Below are 24,164 nucleotides of genomic sequence, written 5' to 3' on the forward strand. Positions count from 1 at the left end.
CTAGATAATATTTCATTATATGACTAGACAATTTATTTATTCCCTCTGAATAACATTTGCTTTTCCATTTTTTTCTCTTATATTAAAAAACACTACTATGTATGTAACTATGTTATGGTGACAAATGTTAACTAGACTTACTGTGGTGATCATTTCACCATGTATATAAATATTGAATCATTATGTTGTACATCTGGAAGTAATATCAATTATATCTCAATTAAAATAAAAAAATAAAATCTCTTCACATTAAAAATAAATAAATAAAAAAAGAGAGTTATGTCTCCTAGGAGAATTTACCCCTTTTACCATTATGTAATGTCCTTCTTTATCTCTGATAACTTTCCTTGCTTTAAAGTGTGCTTTGTCTAAAATTAATGTAGTTAGTCATGCTTTCTATTGATTAGTGTTAGCATGGTACATTTATTTCCATCCATTTTCTTTTAATCTATATGTGTCTTTATATTTAAAGTGGGTTTCTTCGGACAACACACAGCTGGATTGTGTTGTTTATCCACTCTGACAATCTCTGTCTTTTAATTAGTACATTTAGACCATTGGCATTAAAGTGAGTACTGATATAGTTGGATTAATATCTACCATATTCATTAATGTTTTCTATTTCACTTGTTTCACTTGTTCTTTAGTCCTACATTTGTCTTCCATTCTTTTTCTGCCTTTTGTGGTTTTAATTCAGTATTTTGTATGACTTATTTTCTCTCATTTCTTAGCATTAAGTTGTTCTTTCTTTTCCCTGCATTTTTTAGTGGTTGCCCTAGAGTTTGCAATACACATTTAAAGCTAATTTAAGTCCACTCTCAAGTAACACTATACCACTTCATGGGTAGTGTGAGTACCTTATTATAACAAAATAATCCTAATTCCTTCCTTCAATTTCTTGTATCATTGCTGTCATTTATTTCATCTATACATATCATACATAATCATATATATAATACATATATACATGACATACATATTGAATATATTATTGCTATTATTATTTTGAACAAATTGTTATCTGTTAGATCAACTAAGAATAAGAAAAATAAAAGTTTTTATTTTATCTTCACTTACTCCTTCTTTGGTACTCTTTATATAGATCTGAGTTTCTTATTATTTTTCTTCTCTCTGAAGAACATCTTTCAACATTTCTTGCAAGGCAGGTCTACTGACAACAAAATTCCCTCAGTTTTTGTTTTTATGAAAATGTCTTTTTTCTCCTTAACATTTGAAGACTATTTTGCAGGGTACAGAATTTTAGGTTGGTGTTTTTTTTTTTTTTCCTGTCAACCACTTCTCACATCATTTCATTCCACTTTCTTCCTGTTTGCTTTGTTTGTGAGAAGTCAGATAGGATTCTTACCTTTGTTCCTCTGTAGGTAAAGGTGGTTTTTCCTCTGGCTTCTTTCAGGATTTTTTCTTTATCTTTGACTTTCTGTAATTTTAAAATGATATGCCTATGTGTCATTTTCTGGCATTTATCCAGCTTTGTATTCCCTGAGCTTCCTGGGTCTGCGGTTTGGTATCTGACATTAATTTGGGGAAATTCTGATCATAACTGTTTCTTATATTTCTTCTGTTCTTTTCTCTCTTTCTTCTCCTTCTGGTATTCCCATTATGTATATGTTATTCCTATTGTAGTTGCCCCACAGTCCTTGGGTGTTCTGTTCTCTTTAGTCTTTGTTTTTGTTTTTGAGGATTCTATTGGTATATTTTCTAGCTCAGAGTTTTTTCTCAGTTGTGTCCAGCCCACTAATAAGGCTGTTAAAGGCATTTTTCATTTTGGTTACAGGTTTTTTGACCTCTGTCCTTTCTTTTGGTTCTTTCTTAGGATTTCCATCCCTTTGCTCACACTGTCCATTTGTTCGTGCATGTTGTCCAATAGAGCCCTTCCCATATTAATCATGGTTGTTCTAAATTCTTGGTCTGATAATTATGACATCCCTGCCATGTCTGGTTCTGATGCTTGGTGTGTATCTTCAATTTTTTTTTTTTTTGCCTTTTGGTGTGGCTTATAATTTTTTCTTGATAGCCAGACATGATGTACTGTATTAAAGAAACTGCTGTAAATAGGCCTTTAGTAAAGTGGTGGTAAGGTGTAAGGAAGGAGGAAGTGTTCCAAGTCCTATGATTAGGTCTCAGTCTTCTAGTGAACCTAAGCATCTAGTCTGTGAACTTCACAAGTGTTTCTCAGATTTTTCCCCTCTTAGGTGGGACGGGACGGCTAGAGTAGACTGGAGCTGGGTATTTCCCTTCCCCCAGGTCAGTTAGGCTCTGCTAATACCTGAGCAGGTGAGGCTCTGGTTAAATAATTTCCTTAGTGCAGGCCTTGTTAAGAGGAACACAGTGCTGTGATTTATTTAAAAAATGGTTCCTTGTCCCCTCCCTGTGCTGGAAGCATGAGAGGATTTTTCTCTGATATTTACTATGAGAACCTAGTCGAGCTCCTGGAGGTAAATCTCACAATATTGTAAATCTCCACCCTACAACTGGATTCCCCTGGAAGTTTTAACTGTCAAAATTGTGCACACTGTGCCTCTAGCAATTCATCAATTACAGTTTGGGTTTTCCTACCCTGACACAGATTCCTGAGGTAGTTTTTGCCGAGAGCCTCTGCTCTGGTAAAGCCATGACTCCCTGTATTTGCCTTTCTGTCTCTTCAGTCTTGGGGACCAGTTTACTCTGTGTCCTCCTCTCTCTTATAAATCCAAGCAGAGATGTTGATTTTTTCAGTCTGTTCAGCTTTTCATCATTGTTAGGATGGACTGGCAACTTGTAAGTTCCTTACATGTGGAACCAGAAACTGAAAGTTGCTGAAATAATTTTTTAAATGAAGAACAAAGTTGAAAGACTTTTACTACTGGTTTCAAGATTTACCGGAAAGCTACAGTAATCAAGACAGAGTCATAATGATGAAAGACAGATCACTCAATGAAATAGAATAGAGAGCCCAGAAACAGACCCACACATATTTGTTCAATTGAAATTTGGTAAAGGTACCAACACAGTACAAGGAGGAAGGAAAGTCTTTTCAACAGAGGGTGCTGGAACCACTCAACATCCATATGGAAAGAAATGAACATCAATCCTTACATCACACCATACATAAAAATTCACTGGAAATGAATCCTAGAGGCATATAAAAAAAAAAGCTAAAACTATAAAACCCCTAGAGGAAAGTTAGTAGTTATCTTTGCTAACTTTGGTAGATTTATTAGATAGAATGAAGAAAGCATGACTCATAAGAGAAAATTACTTAATAAACTGGGCTTTATAAAAATAAAAAACATTTCCTCTTTGAAATACACCATTAACAAAAAGGCAAGCCACAGAATGGGAGAAAATATGTGTAAAATATATGTGTGACTAAGAACTTGAATCAGAATATAGAAAGAACTCTCAAATCTCAGTAAGTTAGACATCTCCAAATACTTCTTAAGAGAAGATGTACAAATGGCCAATAAGCACATGAAAAGATGATCAATACCATTAGTCGTCACAGAAATGCAAAGTGAAACCACAGTAAGTTACCACTTCACATCTATAAGAAGAGCTAAAATTAAAAGAGAATACCAAGTGTTCATGAGGATGCAGAGCAACCAGAACTCTCAAACACTGCTGGTGGGAATGTGAATTGGTGCCATCACACTGAAAAACTTTTTGGCAAGTTTTCACCTACCAAAATGATCCAACCATTCCACTCCTAGGTATTTCCTGAGAGAAAGACTGTACCTGCATGTTCACAGCAGCTTTGTTCACAGTAGTCAATATCTGTAAACAATCTGAATGTCCATTAACAGGTGAGTGGATAAACAATATGTGGCAGAGCCATACAACTGAATGGTACTCAGCAGTAAAAGGAACAAATTACTGATGTATGCAACAGCATAGATGAATACAAAAACATTATCCTGAGCAAAAGAAGCCAGAAAGAAAAGAATGTATACTGTAGGATTCCATTCATATAAAATGCAAACTAATGTATTATGATAAAAGAAATAGTTCAGAATTTGACAGTGGCCAGGAATGAAATCAGGTCGGAACTGTGAAATGGTACCACTAATCTTTTGGGAGTGATGGAAATGTTCTGTGTCTTTAATGTGGTGTGGTTTCATGGGCATCTAAAATTGTCAAAGCTCATCAAATTGTTTTGAATGAATGCATTTTTTTTTCACTTGTATGTAATTAATTGTATTTATTATGTAAGTTATCTCTTAATAAAGATAATAAAGATAAAAATAATCATGAAAGGCGTATTAGAGACCCCCCCCAAAAAAAAACTATAATTGAAAAATCAAAAAAACAATGCCAAAGCCTGCGTCTGTGCACTTTTTTCCTATTTGCAGTTATATACTTAAGAAAAAAATTCTGATACTCATACTTACCAATAACAGGAAGATTGCTGTTGTTTCTTTTAAGAGAATGAAATGTTTACCATTATGGTATCAATAGTTTTTAAGCACATTCTCCATATGCGATTTTCCTAACTGGGTATCATTTGGCACATTTGCTGTGGGGAGCATACAGCTTGGTGACTTTGAACAAAAAATCAATAGCAGTGATCTGGAAGTGCAGATCTGTTTGAAGTCCTAAGCAGTTATTATACCAGATACTGGAGGGGAGTTCATGAACTAGAAATTAGGTGAACTTCCGGTAACGTTGGCACACTTTTGTGAACAAGTTTTGTGTCTAACTGCTTCCTGGGTGTTTTACCATTGGCAGATTTGTGGGAAGTCTGCCTGTTTTAAACCATAGCATAGACAACTAGTTACTCTCTTTTTTGTTCAGCTGGAGTTCAGCAAATGATGAGTTCACTGGTGCCAGAGACAAACTGCTACATCGATTGATGTTTTTTTAGTATTAACTTTGCATTCTTGGAATAAACACAATTTGGTAAAGTATTAGCCTTTTTATATTCCTAGATTCAATTAGCCAATGTTTTATTTAGGATAACTGCACAGATTTTCATGAGAGAGCTTGGACTGTAATTTGCATTTTTTGTATTGACCTTGTCAGATTTTGGTATCAAAGTTTTGTTGGTCTTATAAAACAAGCTGACCTCTTAAAACAATTTTCTTTTCTTTGGAAGAATTTCTACAAGATCATTGTTATTTCATTAAATGTTTGGGAGAATTCAATAGTGACAATCCTTGTCTTAGGAATTTCCTTGTAGAAACGTTTTAAATTACGTACTAAATTTCCTTACGAGATAAAAGACTACTCAGCATTTCTGTTTATTCTTGTATCAGTTTAGTAAGATATGTTGCTCTAGGAATTTTCCATTCAAATTTATTAGCATAAATGTTATAATATTCTCTTATCTTTTTAATAAATATAAGAACACATTTTGATTTCTGTTAATTTTCTCTGTTACGCATTTGTTTTCTAATTCAGTGATTTTTGCACTTATCTTCATTATACTAGTATACTTCCCTCTGCTCTTTTTGTTTGATTTGCTCTTAATTTTGTAGCTTATTCACATGGAAACTCAGAACACTGATATTCAGCTCTTCTTCTTTTCTAATTTAGCCGCATCCCACAAGTTTAGATACGTCATATACTCATTGTTATTTAGCTCAAAATATTTTCTAGTTTTTGTTGTGATTTCTTCTTTGAGTCAGATTTTTAAGGAGTTTTTCCTGCTTAATTTTCAAGATAGGGCATTTTATAGTTACCGTTTTATTGTTTATGTCTAGCTTTTTAAGTTTAAAAACACATAAAAAGTATTTAAAATCTATGTCTAATAACTCCAATAATAAACCTCCATGTGTCTGTTTTTATTGTTAGTGGGGTCAGATTATTTTATTTAATCAGGGACTGACTGAGTTGTCTGAGCTGTCTTAAAGTTTTCTACCATAGCTTGGCCCTGATCCTGTACTTAGCTAGCCAGGGGTCCACGTGAGAATCTGGGGTTTTCTAGGCCACCTCCTCCCTGGAGGATCCAGAACTCCTGGTTTGCCTTTTCAGTACTGTGAGATTACAGCAAACTCCTCTTTGACCTTCAGTAGCTTTTTGCCTACTTTCTTATCCCTCTTCTAAAAAGTAGTAGCAGAAAGCTGGCTCACTTGCAATTCCTTTCTCTCCAGGAGCCTGACTGCATGAGTTCTGGTTGTTTAAACCATGCTCAGATGTCATCACCATTTTTTAAGTTTTGTATTTTATCTGGCTTTTCTGGGTGTTTTTGTGTTAGTGTGCCAACAAGCTGCTCCATGAGAGCCAGAAGCGAAACCGACTGCTTTCGTCTTAGCCTCTTTATAATCCGATCCACACATAGCAGCAGGACCATTTTTATAAAATTTTAATCAGTGTGATGCTTCCCTGCTCCAATGGCTTCTTACCACACTTACAATAAAATCCCAACCACTTTCCAGAATTTACAAGATGCTGGTCCCTGCCTCTCTCTCCAACTTCGTCTTAGACCCCACCCCATCCCTTCTGCACTTGCCATCCTCCAGCCACCCTGACCTTCCTGCTTAGACATCCAAACTCGTTATATGCAGGACTTCACACCGGCTGCTTCCTCCGTCTGAAATGCACATCCAGCCAGGTCTTTGTATGTCTGGCTTCTCAGTTCACATGACAGCAACTCAGAAAGGCCTCCTTGGACCACCGCTATCTAAGGCAGCTCTTTTCCATCAATACATCATATTATGATGTGGTGGTTCCTTCCTGTTACTTGTCTTCCATTGAAATTATCTTGTTATTTATTTTGTTTTGCTTTTCTCACATTAATGTAAGTTCCACAAGGCCAGGCCTTATCTACCTAATCTTCTAATCTTATGACCAGACTGGAGTAGCGGATAGTGCATGTATGGGGATTAATCCACCCAGCTTTGAGGGCAGAGACAGGGAGAATGGGGTAGAGATTACTATACACCAGGGCTCCAGGCCTGATTTTAATATTTGCTCAATTTGCTTGATGTTTCTGAGACTCTGCTTTTAGGAGTTCCTTGTTTTACTTAAGAGGTACAAATATACAGTCTACATAAGCACTCTGAACAGATAACCCGAGACACTTTAGTTGCTGCTGTTTCTGTTTAACTTCTCTGTGAAGCTATAATCTTATAAATGCTCATTATATCCATACTGGAGAGTAAACAGACCTAAAAATCAAGGACAGTGTTCCTGGAGTGAAAACAGTTTCTAATCACAGTAATAAAAAAGAGGAGATAAATCAATCACCATGGAAGTCTTCTTTTTAATTTCTTTAGTTTGCATTATGTCTAACATGTACTTCTCTCAATTTTCCCTCCTCATTTAAAACTTCTGACAGTAACTTTATTTTTTCTCAGATTTATCATGTTTTAATTAGCAAAAATATGTTTCCAGTTTGAACATGAATAAATTTGAAAAAAATCACGTAAGACTTTAACGCAACATTAATCAAAGAAATAAATTGAGCATTTAAACTACACATTAAAGGGTATTCTTTCTGTTAAGTGCAGGCAACTTCGATTATTTCTCACTGAACATCCTTGGTATGTTAATCAACAAATATGGAAAGTAGGACAGTTTAGTTCTCATTTACCTTCTTGCATACAGATTTAAAGACTTGCATGAATCTTGCAGGAACAGGGAATCTTCATTTCACTCACTACGGTGCAATGTGAGACCCCAGAAGCCAACATTAGCTTCCATTTGTAAGGAATCAGGAAACCACGTCAGATATGCGTGATTGAAATAAGCCCAGCCCAGTTGCCATCTCTTATCTGAGAACACCACAAGCTCCACCCATATGACATTTCTGAACAGTCCCCTAAGTGTCTGTGGATGCCTTGGTACCTTTGCACATGTTGTTCCATCCACCTGGAATGCCCTCCCCCTCCCCCCAAATATCCTGCCACTTGTCAAGACCCAAGCCCGAGAGCACACCCTCTGTGAGATCTTCCCTCAGTGCTTCACAGCATTCTGTCCACACCTTGATTAGGACATTTATTTCATAGTATTTTCTCCTTCCACTAGCCTGCAGGGTCTTATCTATCAATCATTTTTGTGTCCTTGCTGCCGCTTCGATTTCTACTACAGAGTACATGCACAATAAATATTTCTTAAATGAATTAATAATCAGCCATGAGAACTTCACCTTGCTTTCCCCCATTTAAAAAAAATTCATTTATCCTTCAAACTTATCCTCCAGAAGGAGGGGCTCATATGATTAGCTGGAAAGACCAATTTAAGCTTTTGATAACTGCCTTTGGCCTTATCACTCAATGCGGTCAATTTTAACTGATTTTTTTTTAACCTGAAATAAGAGGAGGTATAATGATCATTTTGAGTACCTGATATAAGCTACGGATACTTTCTCCAGAATTTATTCACAACCACCTGTGCACAAAACTGATCAGTATCAGGCTCTGAACTGGTTCAAATTCTGGTTCTGCCATTTACCAGCTGTGTGACCCTGGGAAATTCACTTAACTTCTCTGTGCCTTGGTTTCCTCATCTTTCAATGGGGATAATAATAGTACATATTTCATAGGGTTGTTGTGAGGATGAAATGAGTTAATTATATAAAATGTTTCGAACACTGCTTGGCATAGTAATCCCTACAGAACCTAGTAGTATTAGGTCCAGGAACTGGAGGTATCAAGATAAATTGGATGTGATTCCTTTCCTTGAAGAGCTCAAAGTCTCGTGAGGAAGACAGCTGTGCAAATAGAAGACACTATGTAGAGGTCTGGACAAAGGAGCAAAGAGGAGGAAGCATTTTCCTTCTGAGGCCTGGGATGGGGCGCCAGGTAGGAGGTGGTATTTTAGCTGAGAATTGATGGATGAGCAGGAGTCTCTGGTTGGATTAGTTGAGGATGTACAATTTAGGTAGATACAAGCAAAGACACAATTTATGCAGCCATGTGAAAGCACAAGGGGCACTGGGGGACAGCAGTTACTGAGAGTGGTCTTAGTGTAATGTTGGAGGTAAAAGGTGCTGGAGAGTAAAGCCGAAGCACACTGCAGACACTATAAACTGGTTTATTCAACGCCTACGTTCAACTGTCTAGTCCCCGGCCCTCCCGACTAGAGAGTCAGGGAAGCGAAACACTAGATTTTCCCAACCAGGTGAGCTCCTGTGATAGGTAATAGGGCTTCTCTTACAGGATAGTAATTCAAAGCCTTTCAAGGAGAAAGCTTCTTTGGCCTTTTTGCTTTCTTCCTACCTGGAACTTGGGTTTGAGGCTTTAAGACAGGAAGACGAGAGCCACCTGCTAAGGTGTAGTGGCAAGACCCAGAGAGCTTGCGTCCCTGGTGGCCGTACTCAGTAGCTGCAGTGCCTGGACCACCTCCTTCTGGACTTCCGGTTTGTGAGAAATATCACAGCTGACCAGGCTTCCTCTGGCTTAGAGCCTGAGGCATCCCTAACTGACACAAGTGGTAAGCAATGCTGGGTCATTGAGGCCTCGAATGTTCTGCCCAGGGGCTGAGACTCCCACATTTGAGCTCTGGGCACTGTAAGCTAATTTAGGGGTTTGAAAATACAGCTTTGCGATCACGCAAACCACGCTGTGTTTTTTGTTTTTTGTTTTTCTCAACCCCACACCCCTTCTTTTTTTTTTTAGCATCTTTATTGGAGTATAATTGCTTTACAAGGGTGTGTTAGTTTCTGCTTTATAGCAAAGTGAATCAGTTACACATATACATATGTTCCCATATCTCTTCCCTCTTGCGTCTCCCTCCCTCCCACCCTCCCTATCCCACCCCTCTAGGTGGTCACAAAGCACCGAGCTGATCTCCCTGGGCTATGCGGCTGCTTCCCACTAGCTGTCTGATTTACGTTGGGTAGACAGCTCAGCCAGTTACTTGCTGTTTAACTTGAGAAATCAGTTATCCTCAGTCTGAGCCTTGTCAGGGAGACATGTAGTGAAACTTATCTTAGGATGCCGACCTTCGCCACAGCACACTGGAAAGAACGAGGAGGTCAAGAGCAGAGGGAGAGTGACAGTTGGCCTGTGTCCTTGCAGAGCAAAGTATATCTGAACTAAAGATTCGGAAATAATTTCAGAACTTAAAGTGGATTCTAGTTGACATTTTTAGCCAAAACATATTCTGATGGTGCTGGATTTTATAAATGTTCTTTGAGACTTATAATACCTTTATGACTAAATGTCTTAGTACAAGCTGCTCTAAAGTTCTTTAGAAGAGAGAGGCTTGTTTTTTTTTTTTTTTTTCCATGTGCTATACATTCCTGTGGCATCTTGTATTATCTCCAGGAATGGAGTGAGGAGTCCATAAATAATTGGCGAGAACAGCCAGGACTGAAGAAACAAATAATTTAAGATTCAAGATTCCATGCTAGTGGTCCTGTGGGTGCTTTAGAGTCTGTTGATAACCAAAGTAGTAAGAAGTTCAAATACAACTCTATTTCCCTGACGGCCACTTAAAAGCTCTCATGTTGATCTTCTGTAAAACCTGGGTCAGGCTAAATTAAGCCTAGGAAGTAGGTGGTATAATTTAAGAGACAATGAAAAAACTTCGGCCCCAAATATCTACACTTTCTTGTCAAGGATGCTTGAAAGTTCTGCATCAGAGATGATCTACTTTGAAGAATAAAGGAAGGAGCCGTGCCCAAAGCGAGTGCCCAGGGTAGTAGTAACACATTTCCGTCAGCACCAGCCTGATGATAATCTGATGCTCAGATTCAGGATAACTGATTTCTCAAAGTTATACAACTGGCCGAGCTGGGATTTGAACCAAGATCTGTGTGACTGCAAATCTGTACTTTTAACCGCTACATTATATACTGTGGCATTTCCATGCCTTAAGCCCCGCTGTCTCCCAAGCCATGCAGTTTGCAGGTTATACCCTCAAGCTAAAGCAGGGAGCTAGGCAGTCAGTGGGTGAGACAACTTTCTGCTGATTCTCTAGGGCAGGACTTAGTCACTGTGAGGCTGACCCTGATGAGGCTTTGCTGAGGAACCTCCTAGCTCCCAGCTGGTGGTGGAGACACATGGAAGAGAGGAGAAGGTCCTGTATCAGATAAAACAAACTATCTGAAACTCCAGCAAGTTGCCTAGCACTGTGTAAACCAGGAAGATGGCATGAACAATCAGCCTCCGTGTCTATTTAAATCAAACAATATGCAACCCCATATCTTAGTGTTATTTTAAGGCTTATTGATTTACCTGTCCTAGGAAACCTGACAGTTGCAGAATCTCTGGAACTGGTCCAGAGGGACACAATTCAAATTTGGCACTCTTGCTTAAGGACCACATGCGTGGGAAGAATGAGAATGCTTGGATTAAAACACATCACTTCCTTCTCCTGTCCTGCTTTCAGGTGCAAGCTCAGAATCAGAGCAAGAGGCTATTATAGTTATGGCGGTATGTTGGGGGACTTGTTCCAGTACCTGCTGAGGACACCAAAATCCATGGATGCTCAAGTCCCTTACATAAAATGGCGTAGAATTTGCATATAACCTACACACATCCTCCTGTATGCTTTACGTTATCTCCAGATTACTTACAATATCTAATACAGTGTAAATGCTATGTAAGTAGTTGCAAATACAATGTAATGTTAGGTAAATAGTGCCTGTGTGCAGCAAATTCAAGTTTTGCTTTCTGGAATTTTTTTTTTCCCCAAATATTTTCCATCCGAGGTTGGTTGAATCTCTACATTGCAGAACCTGCAGATACAGAAGGCTGACTGTGTATGGCTACTGAGCGCAGCTGCAATGAATAGTTTCATGGTCCCGCGTTGTGAGACTAATCAAGATCTCTAGGAGTTGTAATCCAAAGAGAACATGGTGACTTTCCAGGACCAAGAGAACCATGAACTTAGCAGCAGAGTTTGGGGCTCCAAGGAGGGAGGGAGTAGCATGTGGGCTTCAGGGTCAATCATTTTGTTGTCCCTTAAGCTCCTTTTCAGGGCCCGGGCGCTCACCTCGGCCTGCCAGATGGGGTTCACGGTGTTGCCGATGATCTTGGATCGCCTCTCCTGTCCGTGGTGTGGGAGGGCAGGGAAGATGCTGTGCTTCCCAGGCTGAATGGAAATCTTCAGGTAAGGGTCTGGGTTGAAAAACATCCCTTTCTTCAACCCCATGGCCTGGAAATCTATAAAACACAGGATATTTTAATTTCACGTGTTTTAGCAACGTTAACATTATATTAGGCCTCACACAAGGAGAAGAGTCCATCTGAAACATGTAAAAAGTTTTTCAATCTTTAGACCATTTTCCACCTCATTACAAATACAGACTGATATGTCTCCAGAACCCATTACATGGAACATTTACTGATTTAAATGAACATTTACTTATTAAATTGTTTTGGTTAAGAAGTGCCTGTAATAAGTCAAGACTGGCATTGTGGTCACTATGCTTTTCAAGAGAGGACCGTTGACCCCTAGTGGTCTGGGCTTCTGGCGTTCCTCAGGCAGGTTGGGGTGAGGGGCTGAGGGTCACCTCGGGAAACCTGATGCACACTGAGGGAGGAAATCCAACTTGGAAAATTCAGTGGGTCCAGGTGAATTTTATTTTATTTTTGGCTGCATTGGGTCTTTGTTGCGGTGTGTGGGCTTCTCATTGAGTTGACTTCTCTTGTTGCAGAGCACGGGCTCTAGGCGTGTGGGCTCAGTAGTTGTGGTTCACGGGCTCTAGAGTGCAGGCTCAGTAGTTGTGGCGCACGGGCTTAGTTGCTCCGCGGCATGTGGGACCTTCCCGGACCAGGGCTCGAACCCGTGTCCCCTGCATTGGCAGGCGGATTCTTAACCACTGCGCCACCAGGGAAGCAGGAACCACTTCTTCAAAGTGAAGACAGAAAAACAAGGGCTCTAGCCTCACAATAAATATAATTTTCACTGAGTAAGGAGAGAGTGCATCAGAAGAAATAAAGAGAAAGGCGAGGATTAAAAGAGCAAAGAGCACGGACATTGGAGGAAAGGAAAAAACATGGCCTCCATGGAGCTAATGCACATCAGTGAGGAGGGTTCTGAGGAGAGACCATGTGGTCGGGAGGGAAGGCTTTGACAACTGAGGCGTTCCATGTAATTGAAAAGGTCTGATCATGTACAATTTCATGCTCTGTGTCGGGCGGGGGGAGAGAGAGAGAGGTCATATGTGATAATGGTTTATGGCTGTTCTGAGATAATTTGAAATCATCTTATATTTATTAGAAATATATGATATCAAAAAATATAATTAAAAATTTTCTATTATCAAAGTATTTCCCCCCCCAAATTGTTCATATTTATATATAAGTGAAAGAAACAGGTAAAAATACATTGAACTGATTCTTAACTATGGTATAAGTTGTGAGGTGTTGGAGGAATTTGTTACCGATGAAGAAAGTACAGAAGTTTTCATGTGCATTTACTTAAATGTTATTTTGAGTTGATTCAAGGGTGTCTCCATAATGAAATTATTCTTACTCTCTTGCATTATAATATACTGTCATGAGGCGGAATAAAGGTTAGAAAGTACAAACATCACAGAAATTTGCAAAACCCAGGCTACACCCATGGGAATGTGTGCAGAAGAAGTAACAAAGCAGCCTGAGACTTCTCTCCTTCGAAAGGTCTGTTTCTGAGGTTGGTCCTTGGCTAGGGTCTGGGAACTTGGATCTCAGGAGGGTTCCCACATCTCAGAATTGATAAGAGTGGCTCTCTGTGCCTCAAGTGTCTGTGCAAACTACGTGGTTTATGCTGAACACCTACTTTTCTTCTGGGAGTCTGGAATTTTGGTAGGTGCTAGGAGCAATTTGGCCGTATGACCAGCCCCCAATCAAAACCTTGGGCTCTTGAGTCTGTAATGAGCTTCCCTGGTATATAGTATTTCATAGTATTTCACAAACTGGGAGAAATAAACCCAAGCTGTGTGACTCCAGTGAGAGAGGACTCGTGGAAACTTGTGCCTGGTTTCCTCCAAACTTCATCACAGGCACCTTTTTCCTTCACAATTTGCTTTGTATCTTTTCAATGTAATTGATTATAGTCAATGTAATTGACTATTGATTATAGTCACGAGTATGACTACATGCTGAGTTCTCCCAGTGAATCACCAAATCTGGGGGTGGTGTTGGGGAATATGGCCCAGAGTGTGACAGACATATAGATTTATCCATCATAAAATAATGACTATCATCACCTTCATCACCTCCACCACTACTGCCTGCCATTTATTGATTAGCTACTAAATTCTGGGGACCATTCTATGCCCTTCAAATACATTATCTGATTTAATCATAACCACAAACTCTACAAGATAGTTATTACATCCCTAATTTGAGGAAGAGAAAATAGAGGTTTCTGAGTTAAGTAACCTGACCAGGTCTTCAGAGTTGGTCAATGTCAGAAATGAAATTTGAACCTGCTTCTTTGATTCCAAAGTCTGTGTTTTTAACCATTATGTGATATTATCTTTTTATAAAAATGACAACTTTGGCATAGGTCAAATTCTCAAGCATAAACAGGTCTTTTTAAAAAATTCTCTTCCATCAAACAACTTGTCTAAATCTGCATAATGTCTTTATCATACGTCTGATACCTGATAAGTCTAGTTACTCTTTATTGTTCTTGCTTTTTTCCAAAAGAAAACATCTTTCTTTACCAGTCACACATTTATTCTTCTGGATTAATCTTTTAATTTTTTAATCAGCTCCCCTCCAAAAAATTGAGATTTTGATTGGAATTGCATTGAATCTATAGATTAATTTTGGGAGAAATGGTAACTTTACAATACTTCCTATTCAAGAACATATGTTTCTTCATTTTTTCATGCCTCCTTTCATGCCCTTCAGTGAGCTTTTATAGTTTAAGTTCAGTTTGTATACTTATAAAAATATATGTTTCACGGAGTAAAAACGTTTGAAACCTGTTGCAATAAGGAGTTAATTAGGAGTTAAAAGAGCATTCGGCTGGGAGTCAGTATATCCAGATTTTAGTTCTGGAACACTCTCTATTGAGCTTTGTAACTTTAGAAAACAACTTCTTCAGGTCTCAATTTCTTCAACTATGAGATTGTTGGAATGGATGTCTATAAGAACACAGAGTTTTGTGATTTTCCAACAGTAAATGATACATTAATGCGAAAATACTTAATTTTCCCTCATTTTTTCCTGCATTAGTTTTTTGTTCTGATGGTAAACATGATGCCTACTGTAACTTTTTTAAATATAGAAGGAAAAGAAACAGAATTTTAAAATTATTTCAAATTGTACTGCATAGTGGCAACCATTGCTAGACTTTTTCTTTATTGCCTTTCAGTAATTTTCTTTGCATAGTTGCGACCATACTGTATATACAAACTTGTACCCTAAATTTTTTCTTTTGCCTGGATTATACCATAAGGATGTCCCATGTCTTTTAGAACATTTTGTATACATAATTCTTAAACAGTACATAGTATTTCATTATTTGGCTCTGTGGTAATTTTGAATATTTAAATTGTCTCCAATACTTGTGAAAAAAATCTGTATTTGCATTTATGATTTTTAAGGTTGTAGTGTTAATTCACTGAAAATTAAAGGGATAGTAGTTACACAGGAAATTTATTACCACCAAGGAGTGGTAAAAACTGACTATATAAACAGATTTGAGAAGTAAACCATTTGCATCAACAGTCTTGCTTTGACATGTCTACTCTATTCTGGAAAATTTCCAGAGGAGACAATTCCATGATCTATCTTTCTGGTTATTTCTCATTTTAAATTCTAAAAAGAAAAGCAGTCCAATTATATGCAGTATCTCCAGTTCTTGAGTTTTCTTAAATTTATCTTTCTGTATGCTGGCGTGGATGTTCACATATTACTTTCAGATAAGATGCAAGGGTGAAGTTCTTTGAGCCCTAGCAATCCTGAGAATGTGCTTCTCTTGCCTTCTTACATAAATGACAACCTGGTGGGCACAGAAATCTTCAGCTAAAACATGCTGCCCTTAAAACTCTGTAGCTTTTGTTTCATGATTTTAGCATTCTGTATGATAAGAAGACAAGTCTGAGATTAACATGAGGTTTATTCTTTTGTAAGTATCACGCGTTTTCCACTCAGATGTCTACTGTGTCTGCATTTGAAAATTTCTTTAAAAAAATTGGCATTTGTCTAGATGTTGGTCTCTGTACATACATTTTCTTCCTCAGCACCTTATAGTCTAATTTAAAGATTCAAAATCACATTCAACTCAAGAAACCTTTCTCTTATTATTTCCTTTCAATTTGTTCTGATCATTTCATCAAAAACATTAAATATCTATGTATTGGCTCTGTATATGTCATCCATCTTTTTACTTCCTTATCCTTTTTAGGTCTGACCCTTCTTCTATGTTTTCTAGGAGAGAATCTCAAGTCATTCTACCGTATCATTGACTCTAATTCTGTAGTGGTGAGTACGCTCTTACTGCTTTCTAAAAGCTCTCAAAGCTCACTTTGAATTCTGTGATCGCACCTTTTAGAATTTATTTTAAATCTCTCCTTGACTATGATAGACAGAAAAATGGTCCCTCACAGATGACCATGACCTAATCCCTGGAACCTGTGAATATGTCACCTTACATGGTAAAAGGGACTTTGCAGATGTGGTGAAGGATCTTTACTGAGATGGAGAGATTAGCCTGGATTATCCAGTTAGGCCCAATGTAATTATAAGAGTCTTTATAAAATGGAGGAAGGAGGGGCAAAATGAGGAGAAAGTGCTGTGACAACAGAGCAGAGACTGGAGTGATGCAGCCACGAGCCAAAACATGCAGGTAGACTCGAGAACCTGAAAGAGATGAGGAGTGGATTCTTCTCAGGAGATCCCAGAAGAGAACCAGCCCTGCCTGTCGACACCCTGATTTTAGTCCCTTAAGAGTCATTTTGGACTTCTGATCTCCAGAACTGTGTGAATACATATGTCTTGTTTCAGGCCACTAACTTTGTGGTAGTTTGTTACAGCAGCAACAGGAAACAGGTACACTTGACTTTCTTTTAGCTTCAAAGAAATCCCTTACCATTTTTCTTCATCCTAGACCTCTTACTTAATAGGTCCTGCACTTTCCTGTATTTTATAGAGTACAAGCAGACAAGTGATAAATCCCTTATTTCTCTTGAGCAGATATTTGCCAACAAAATACTTGTCTTTTTCCTTTTGAGTGTTATGTCCTTCAACTTTTTTTGTTTTTAAGGTAGAATCTATTCTCCACACATTCTTCAAGTCACAATGTCTATTCTTTATCCGTGAGTAGGTTGTGTACCCCTGGTATTGTCCATCTTTAGTTAGTTTGGTTGTCCAACGAGCTGCTGTTGGAATCCTCGTCCCCACTTTTACACCTGGAGATGACCAGCATCTAGTCAACTTTTTGATACTTTGTGGGCTTTGCTTAGCTGTAGATTTGATAATCTTTTTATCACATCTTTCTTTGAGGCATGGAATTTATTATGCTACTTTAAGCAGTATTTACTTCTATTTTTCCTTGACAGACGTAGTGAATTAAACATATACATATTCAACTACTAAGTATTATATTTCCACGACCATTCCAGGCTTGCTTCTTTAGTTGCTAATTTTACATCTCCAGTCACATTTCATTGCCGGCAATTTTTGCCTTGAGATAAGTGTAAGAAAAATGATACATTGGGGGCTGTAGGAGATGAGTCCATCCTGATCACCTTATAAAGTAGCTTTTTGAACCAAGCTGGTGGTGGTGGGGGGGGGGTTGGTTTCCTTTCCTGTGGTGAGTCTGTGAGCCCATGTCTACATGGCAGAGCCAAAATGGGAACCAGTGAATGGATATTTCGTCTCCTCCCCCAGCCCCATGTTGTCCATCCTGTATGGCATCCCTCTTAGGCTTTAGGATTTTAGTGAGCTTTGGTTAGTGAAAATTCTTCATTTCTGGCAGACAGTAGAGTAGTTTTCCTGGTTTCTACTGTTTCTGAAGGTTTGTACAAATAATTGTTATCAAGCATTTCAATGGGAACATAAGAATAACAACTCAGGAGTTGTTAGTTTTCTGTCCCAGTAATACAAAAGTATTGAGTTTCTTCTTTTTCCTTTTCTTTTTAAACCTAGACAGACACATACTAATGTTGTCTATAGGTTTCTTTTAAGACTTAATTTTTTTAGAGTGGCTGTAGATTTATAGCAAAATTAAAAGGAAGTACAGAGATTTTCCCATATACTGCCTGCCCACACATGCATTGCCTCCCCCATTATCAACATCCCATCCCCTACCAGAGTGGTACATTGGTTAAAACTGATGAGCCTACATCGACACATCATAATCACAGTTGAGAGATACTTTACTTCTTTTCCCAAAATCCATTGTTAACGTTACAATTCACTCTTGGCATTGTACACTCTCTGGGCATTGACAAATGCATTATGACATGTATCCATAATTACTGTATCACACAGAGTATTTTCACTGCCTAAAAATCCTCTGTTCTCTGCCTATTCATCTCTCCTTCCCCCATCTCCCAGCAACCACTGATCTTTTTATCATCTCCATAGTTTTACCTTTTCCAGAGTGTGACATAGTTGAAATCATACAGTACGTAGCCTTTGCAGATTGGCTTTTTTCAATGAGTAATATGCGTTCAAGATTCCTCCATGTCTTTTCATGGCCTGATAGCTCATTTCTTTATAGCACCAAATAATATTCCATTATCTGAATGTACCATGGTTTATTTATCCATTCAGCTACTGAAAGACATCTTGATGGCTTCCAAGTTTTGGCAATCATAAATAAAGCTGCTATAAACATCTGTATTAGGTTTTTGTATGAAAATTACTCCATTTGGGTAATTTCCAAGGAATGTGATCATGGGGTCATGCGGTAAGAGAATGTTTAGTTTTGAAAGAAACTACCAAACTGTGTTCCAGAGTGTCTGTGCCATTTTACATTCCTACCAGCAATAAATGTGAGTTCCTTTTGCTCCACGTCCTCACCAGCATTTGGTGTTTTCAGTGTTCTGGATTTTAGCTATTCCAGTAGGTACATAGCTGGTATCTAGTTGTTGTTTTAATTTGCATTTCCCTAATGGCATATGATGTGGAGTACCATTTCATATGATTACTTGCCATCTGTATAGCTTCTTTGGTGAGATGTCTGACAAGATGATAAGATCTTTGGCCCATTTTTCAACTGGGTTGTTTGTTTTCATATTGTTGAGTTTTAAGAGTTCTTTGTATATTTTGGATTAACTGTCCTTTATCAGATGTGTCTTTTGCAAATATTTTCTCTGAGTCTGTGGCTTGTCTTCTCATTCCCTTGACATTGTCTTTTGCAGAACAGAAGTTTTTAATTTTAATGAAGTCCATCTTATCAATTTTTTTTCATGCATTATGTCTTTGGTGTTGTATCTAAAAAGGCACCACCCTACCCAAGGTCATCTAGGTTTTCTCCTATGTTATCTTCTAGGAGTTTTATAGTTTTGTGTTTTACATTCAGGTCTATGATCCATTTTGAGTTAATTTTTGTGAAGGGTATAAGGTCTGTGTCTTGATTCATTTTTTTTTGCATGTGGATGTCCAGTTGTTCCAGCACCATTTATGGAAGGGACTATTTTGCTCAACTGTATTGTCTCTGCTCATATGTCAAAGATCAGCTGACTATATGGGGGTCTATTTCTGGGCTCTCTAGTCTATTTCATTTATCTATTTTTCTGTTTTTTTCTTTTATTCACCAGTACCACACTGTCTTGATTACTGCAGCTTTATAGTAAGTCTTGAAGTTGTGTAGCATCAGTCCTCCAACTTTGATATTCTCCTTCAACATTGTGTTGGCTATTCTGGGTCTTTTGCCTCTCATTATAAATTTTAGAATCAGTTTGTCAGAATTCACAAAATGACTTGCTGGAGTTTTGATTGGGATTGCACTGATTCTATAGATTAGTTTGGGAAGACCTGACATCTTTACAATATTAAGTCTTCCCATCCATGAACATGGAATATATCTCCATTTATTTCATTCTTCTTTGATTTAATTCATTAGAGTTTTGTAGTTTTCCCTATAAACATCTTGAACATATCAACATTTTGGTAGATTTATACCTAAGTATTTCATTTTGGGGAGGTGCTAATGTAAATGGTATTGCGTTTTTAACTTAAATTCCATTTGTTCATTGCTGGTATATAGGAAAGAGACTGACTTTTTGTACATTAACCTTGTTATTATCACTTATCAATGGATTTTTAGACACACGTTTGCTTTACTGGGGGCTCACTTAGACATGAAAAGCCTCAGTTGACCGTCCATCTCCCAAGGACACTCATGAACTTCATTTCTGTGATCTCAGATCTCTGATATTTATGGCCTACAATATTTGTTGGTTTGATAATAAGCTAAGCAATAGTTTTCAAACTGTGCTGAACAGTTCTGTGCCCTACAGCTTCATGCCATTGTGTCTTCGCAAAGACCACTTAGGGTGAAATTGAGTGCATGGGGCTCTGAACTCTGTATATCAGTTTAGCCAGAGCAACTCAGTTTTTCTTTATAGTTTTAATTTTGAAATTATTTTAGATTCAAAGAAGAGTCTACCCAGTTTCCCTTACTGTTAACAGGTTATGGAACTATGGTACATGATGAAAACTAAAAAGTTAACTAAATTACTCTCAACTATTAACTAATTATGATTAACTAAATGACAGGTGTTTTTTGGATTTCACTGATCTTTCCACAAGTGTACTTTTCTGAGCAGCTCAGTTTTTAATCTGTTTTACCAAATGGATTTCATGTGAGATTTTATTTAGACCAAGGGTCTGCTAGCTGCTTCTTGCCTCAGGCTTTCCCCTACCTCCACTTTATAAACACTCAATTACTGCTAGTTAGCCATGAAGGAAAAGTAGAATGGTAGCTTCTCTTCTCATCATCTCACCTCATATAGGGAATGCATCTATTCCTTATTGAATCCTCTTGTACCCTTATGAGGTCAAGGGGTGAGAAATGGAATGTTTCCTGCCATATCAGTAAACAAAGGATGTCACAGTCATCAGCGACTGCAGCCACCACCCATGGTGAGTTGGTGAGCCCTGAGGAAACTCAGGATATGAAAACACAGGATACTGGCCCCAGATAGCTGAGGTGCATATCAAAGGAATGCAGACTCTTGCATCTTCCCAAACATAGAAAAGCACTAAATGCTTTAACTTGAGATCATCTGATTTTCTTTACTTAACAGTAATCTTTTGACATTCAGACTACCTGCCCTTTGTTGCAAAACTCCTATATATCCTAGCCCCACCCTTGCCTCCTCCGAGCAGTTCTCTTGGGGTTACTTGAGATGCTACCTCCCCGGCTTGAAGTCCTAAAAATTCCCACCAAATAAAACATAACTCACAACTTTTAGGTTGCGCATATTTTTTAGTCAACAGGGGAATGGAGCGGATATTTTAAAATTTTGTTTTACAGATGGAGAAACTGAGGCACAGAGAGGTTGAGTAACTTATAGATAAGAGTCAAACTGAAGGGGTCTCCTGACTGTTGACTGACATTCTTATTCACTCCACAAGGCCTTCATATGAGCAATACATACCTGAGAGAGAAAAGCTGATCAGCCTCCGACTTCCTTGCCCTTGCACAGTCTCATCAGAGCCAATACTTTTAAAAATCTGTAAGAAGACAGAAAATGGGAGACAAGCAAAAGAAGCATTGAAATAGATACTCACACTCCAATACAAACATGCTTAATCACAGTTATTTCTGTAGCTACAGAATACAAAGACAGCAGCATTGTGATTTCATTAGGCTACTACTGATTAAAAGAAGCTTTTAGCAACCTAATGTCTTTCCCAGTAATAGAGTGGGAAATGCTAGTAGGGATGAGGGGTACTTTTCAGAGAAATGGAAATCAACAAAAATAATTACTGTAATATTAGAGGCTCTTTATAACCACTTATGTAAACAATGTCTTTTCACATTCAAATTTGCAAAAGGTTTTTATTAAAGCAGAACCTAAGGCAGTAGAATGATAGGTCAATAGATGTTTACTGTTGTAATTACAATATGTTTCCATTAGCAAATTATAACGTTAAACTGCTGTATCTTCATTCCTTCTGATCTGTATTACTATCTAGAGATTTCCAGGAAATTCTGTTTATTAGGGAGGAGACTGAGCATGGCATTAAGAAGCTACTCTGAGGTCTCGTTATTTAACTGCCTTCCTGGGATGTTTCAGAACACAGTTGTTACATGGGTTATCTTTGTCTAGTAGGTATTTGCAAGCCAGGTTGCCAAAATCTTTTACTTTCCATCATTGCTCAATATTTATCTGTTAATGGATTAATCAAAGCAGCTAGAGTCCTTGCTCCCATTCTCTTCTAGGCAAGTTTTACTCAGAAATGATTCTGAGTATTTATTCAAAGGCAGAGTTACCTTTGCATATGTTATATATTTGCAGAAAATAATACACAAATCTGAGCATTAATCAAATCCATACAGTGTCCACTTTTTAGAAGATAATCTGTACTGAAGAAGCAAAAAATGGAGAACTCGATGACTTCTTGCTCAAAGTCTCTCTGTTTCAAGGCTCTTTGGGCTTGCTCTCTTTCTACTGCCTCTCAGTATTCTTGATGCTGGAAGAGTTGTGACTGGATGTGACCATCATCTTGCCTTATATGAGACTGGGAGTAATGACCGGGCATCACTAGGGCTCAAAGCTTTCTCCCAAGGAGAATACAAAGGGATTATTAGAACACCTCCTCGTAAAGCAGGTGCCCCTGGTGGGCCTACATGCTCGGCTGCAGCTCGTGTGCCAATCCTCTCAGTATGTCTGCTTTTAGGCCCACACGCAAGAGGCATTTCAGGGATGCTGGGCTGCCCAGCAGAGGGAACAAATGTGGGTGACATATGGAATGGGGTGAGTCAGAACGCTGGTTGGGCTGAAGTATCAGCTCTCTTCACACTGGACAGCCTGCTCCTCTCCAGTCTGTGTTTGTTCTTCTCTCTGCCTGGCTGACCCTGAGCAGCACAGGTCAACAGCTCAGAGACTGCATCCTCAGGCTGGACAACTCTCCTAGCTCTCAAAGTGGCCAATGTGCATGGGCCTAATCAGGGTTCAAAATTCCTTCATGTTGAGGACTTTTCTTCATTTTCAAATCTATGCCTGGGCAAAGGCCATGGGAGACTTGGGCAGGCTGGCCTCACTCCCTTACAGTGATGTACCTGCCTATGTGGGACAATTACAATTGAACGTTCTTAATTCTAGTTTAAAGATGTCAACATCTAGCTTGTTCCATCTCAGAATATAAGTTCCTTGAGGGCACAACAAAAAGTATACTTTTAATAGAGCCTTGATTTTACACTGTTTCAAAGGTAGGATTAAACTGCACATTTCATGCTAGTCTAAACGAGCTTAAACTTGCAATGATAACAAAGAATAGTACATCTGTTCCTTCTTATTTAAAACATAATTTTGATCCCTCGTATTTAAATATTTTTCTGCTGGAAATTCAAGGTATTTACAAAAAGGTCCTTCATATTTACTGTATCAAAACAAGTCTGTAGACAAAAAGATAATGTATATTTTTCAGAAGCTACTAAGTTCAGAGGGGAGACACACATTTAAAACTTCATAAAAATTTCCCTAACTCATGGCTTTTTGCTAACAGTATTTATCAAGTCATCTCAGCGTCAGACTGATGATACAAAGGGGGAGGCAACAGGTGATAAACATTTTCCAGGAAGTAAAGATGTTTGGGAAGGTTTTGCATCCTGGCTTTTTGTTCAAGATGAGTTCCAGAGGCTGGTCTGAGGTTCAGAAATCTGCTGCACTCACAGAGATATGCTCTACCATTTACTGACTGTGAAAATGGTGTGAAGACTCAGGAAAAATAGTCTCACCCTGGAACAACCTAAGACTGAGGGGCAGATCAGGGAATTGCTCATCTTCTCAGGTCTGCACATTCCCTCGGCTTTTCAGCCTGTCTGATGCCCGGTTGTTATTCCAAGCACTGGGCGCTGGGTCATGATGTCCCCTCTCATACGCAGTGCACAGTGTCACCGTGTTTTGCACACAACTTATTTCCACAACCAAGCCTACTTGGCAAATGGTTTAACAGATTCAAGGCTGAATCTGCTGGGAGGGGGGGGGAGATCAAAGGGGTGGAGCAGGAGGGTGTGGGGCTCACCTCCCCCACAAACAGTGAAAATTACATCTACCTGCAGAACAGAAAACCAACCGGAAACTGGCAGAAGATCCCTTATACAACCAAAGCTGCAAGAAAGATCCCCATATAACTGGGTAGGATAAAAAAAAAAGG

At 38.5% G+C, this 24,164-nt stretch overlaps 1 protein-coding gene across 1 annotated transcript in view; it reads right to left on the bottom strand.

The window, feature by feature from the left end:
* HECW1 (HECT, C2 and WW domain containing E3 ubiquitin protein ligase 1) overlaps nucleotides 1–24,164 on the bottom strand; it is a 250,247-nt gene that overhangs the window by 154,065 nt on the left and 72,018 nt on the right. The window contains exons 4-5 of the mRNA XM_061197560.1: nucleotides 21,440–21,515; nucleotides 11,881–12,050 (exon numbers count right to left, since the gene is read on the bottom strand). Coding sequence (XP_061053543.1) covers nucleotides 11,881–12,050; nucleotides 21,440–21,515 — 246 coding nt within the window. The remainder of the gene's footprint in view (nucleotides 1–11,880; nucleotides 12,051–21,439; nucleotides 21,516–24,164) is intronic.

The sequence above is a fragment of the Eubalaena glacialis genome, chromosome 8 (assembly GCF_028564815.1).
Source record: "Eubalaena glacialis isolate mEubGla1 chromosome 8, mEubGla1.1.hap2.+ XY, whole genome shotgun sequence".
In the NCBI taxonomy this organism is placed as follows: Eukaryota; Metazoa; Chordata; class Mammalia; order Artiodactyla; family Balaenidae; genus Eubalaena; species Eubalaena glacialis.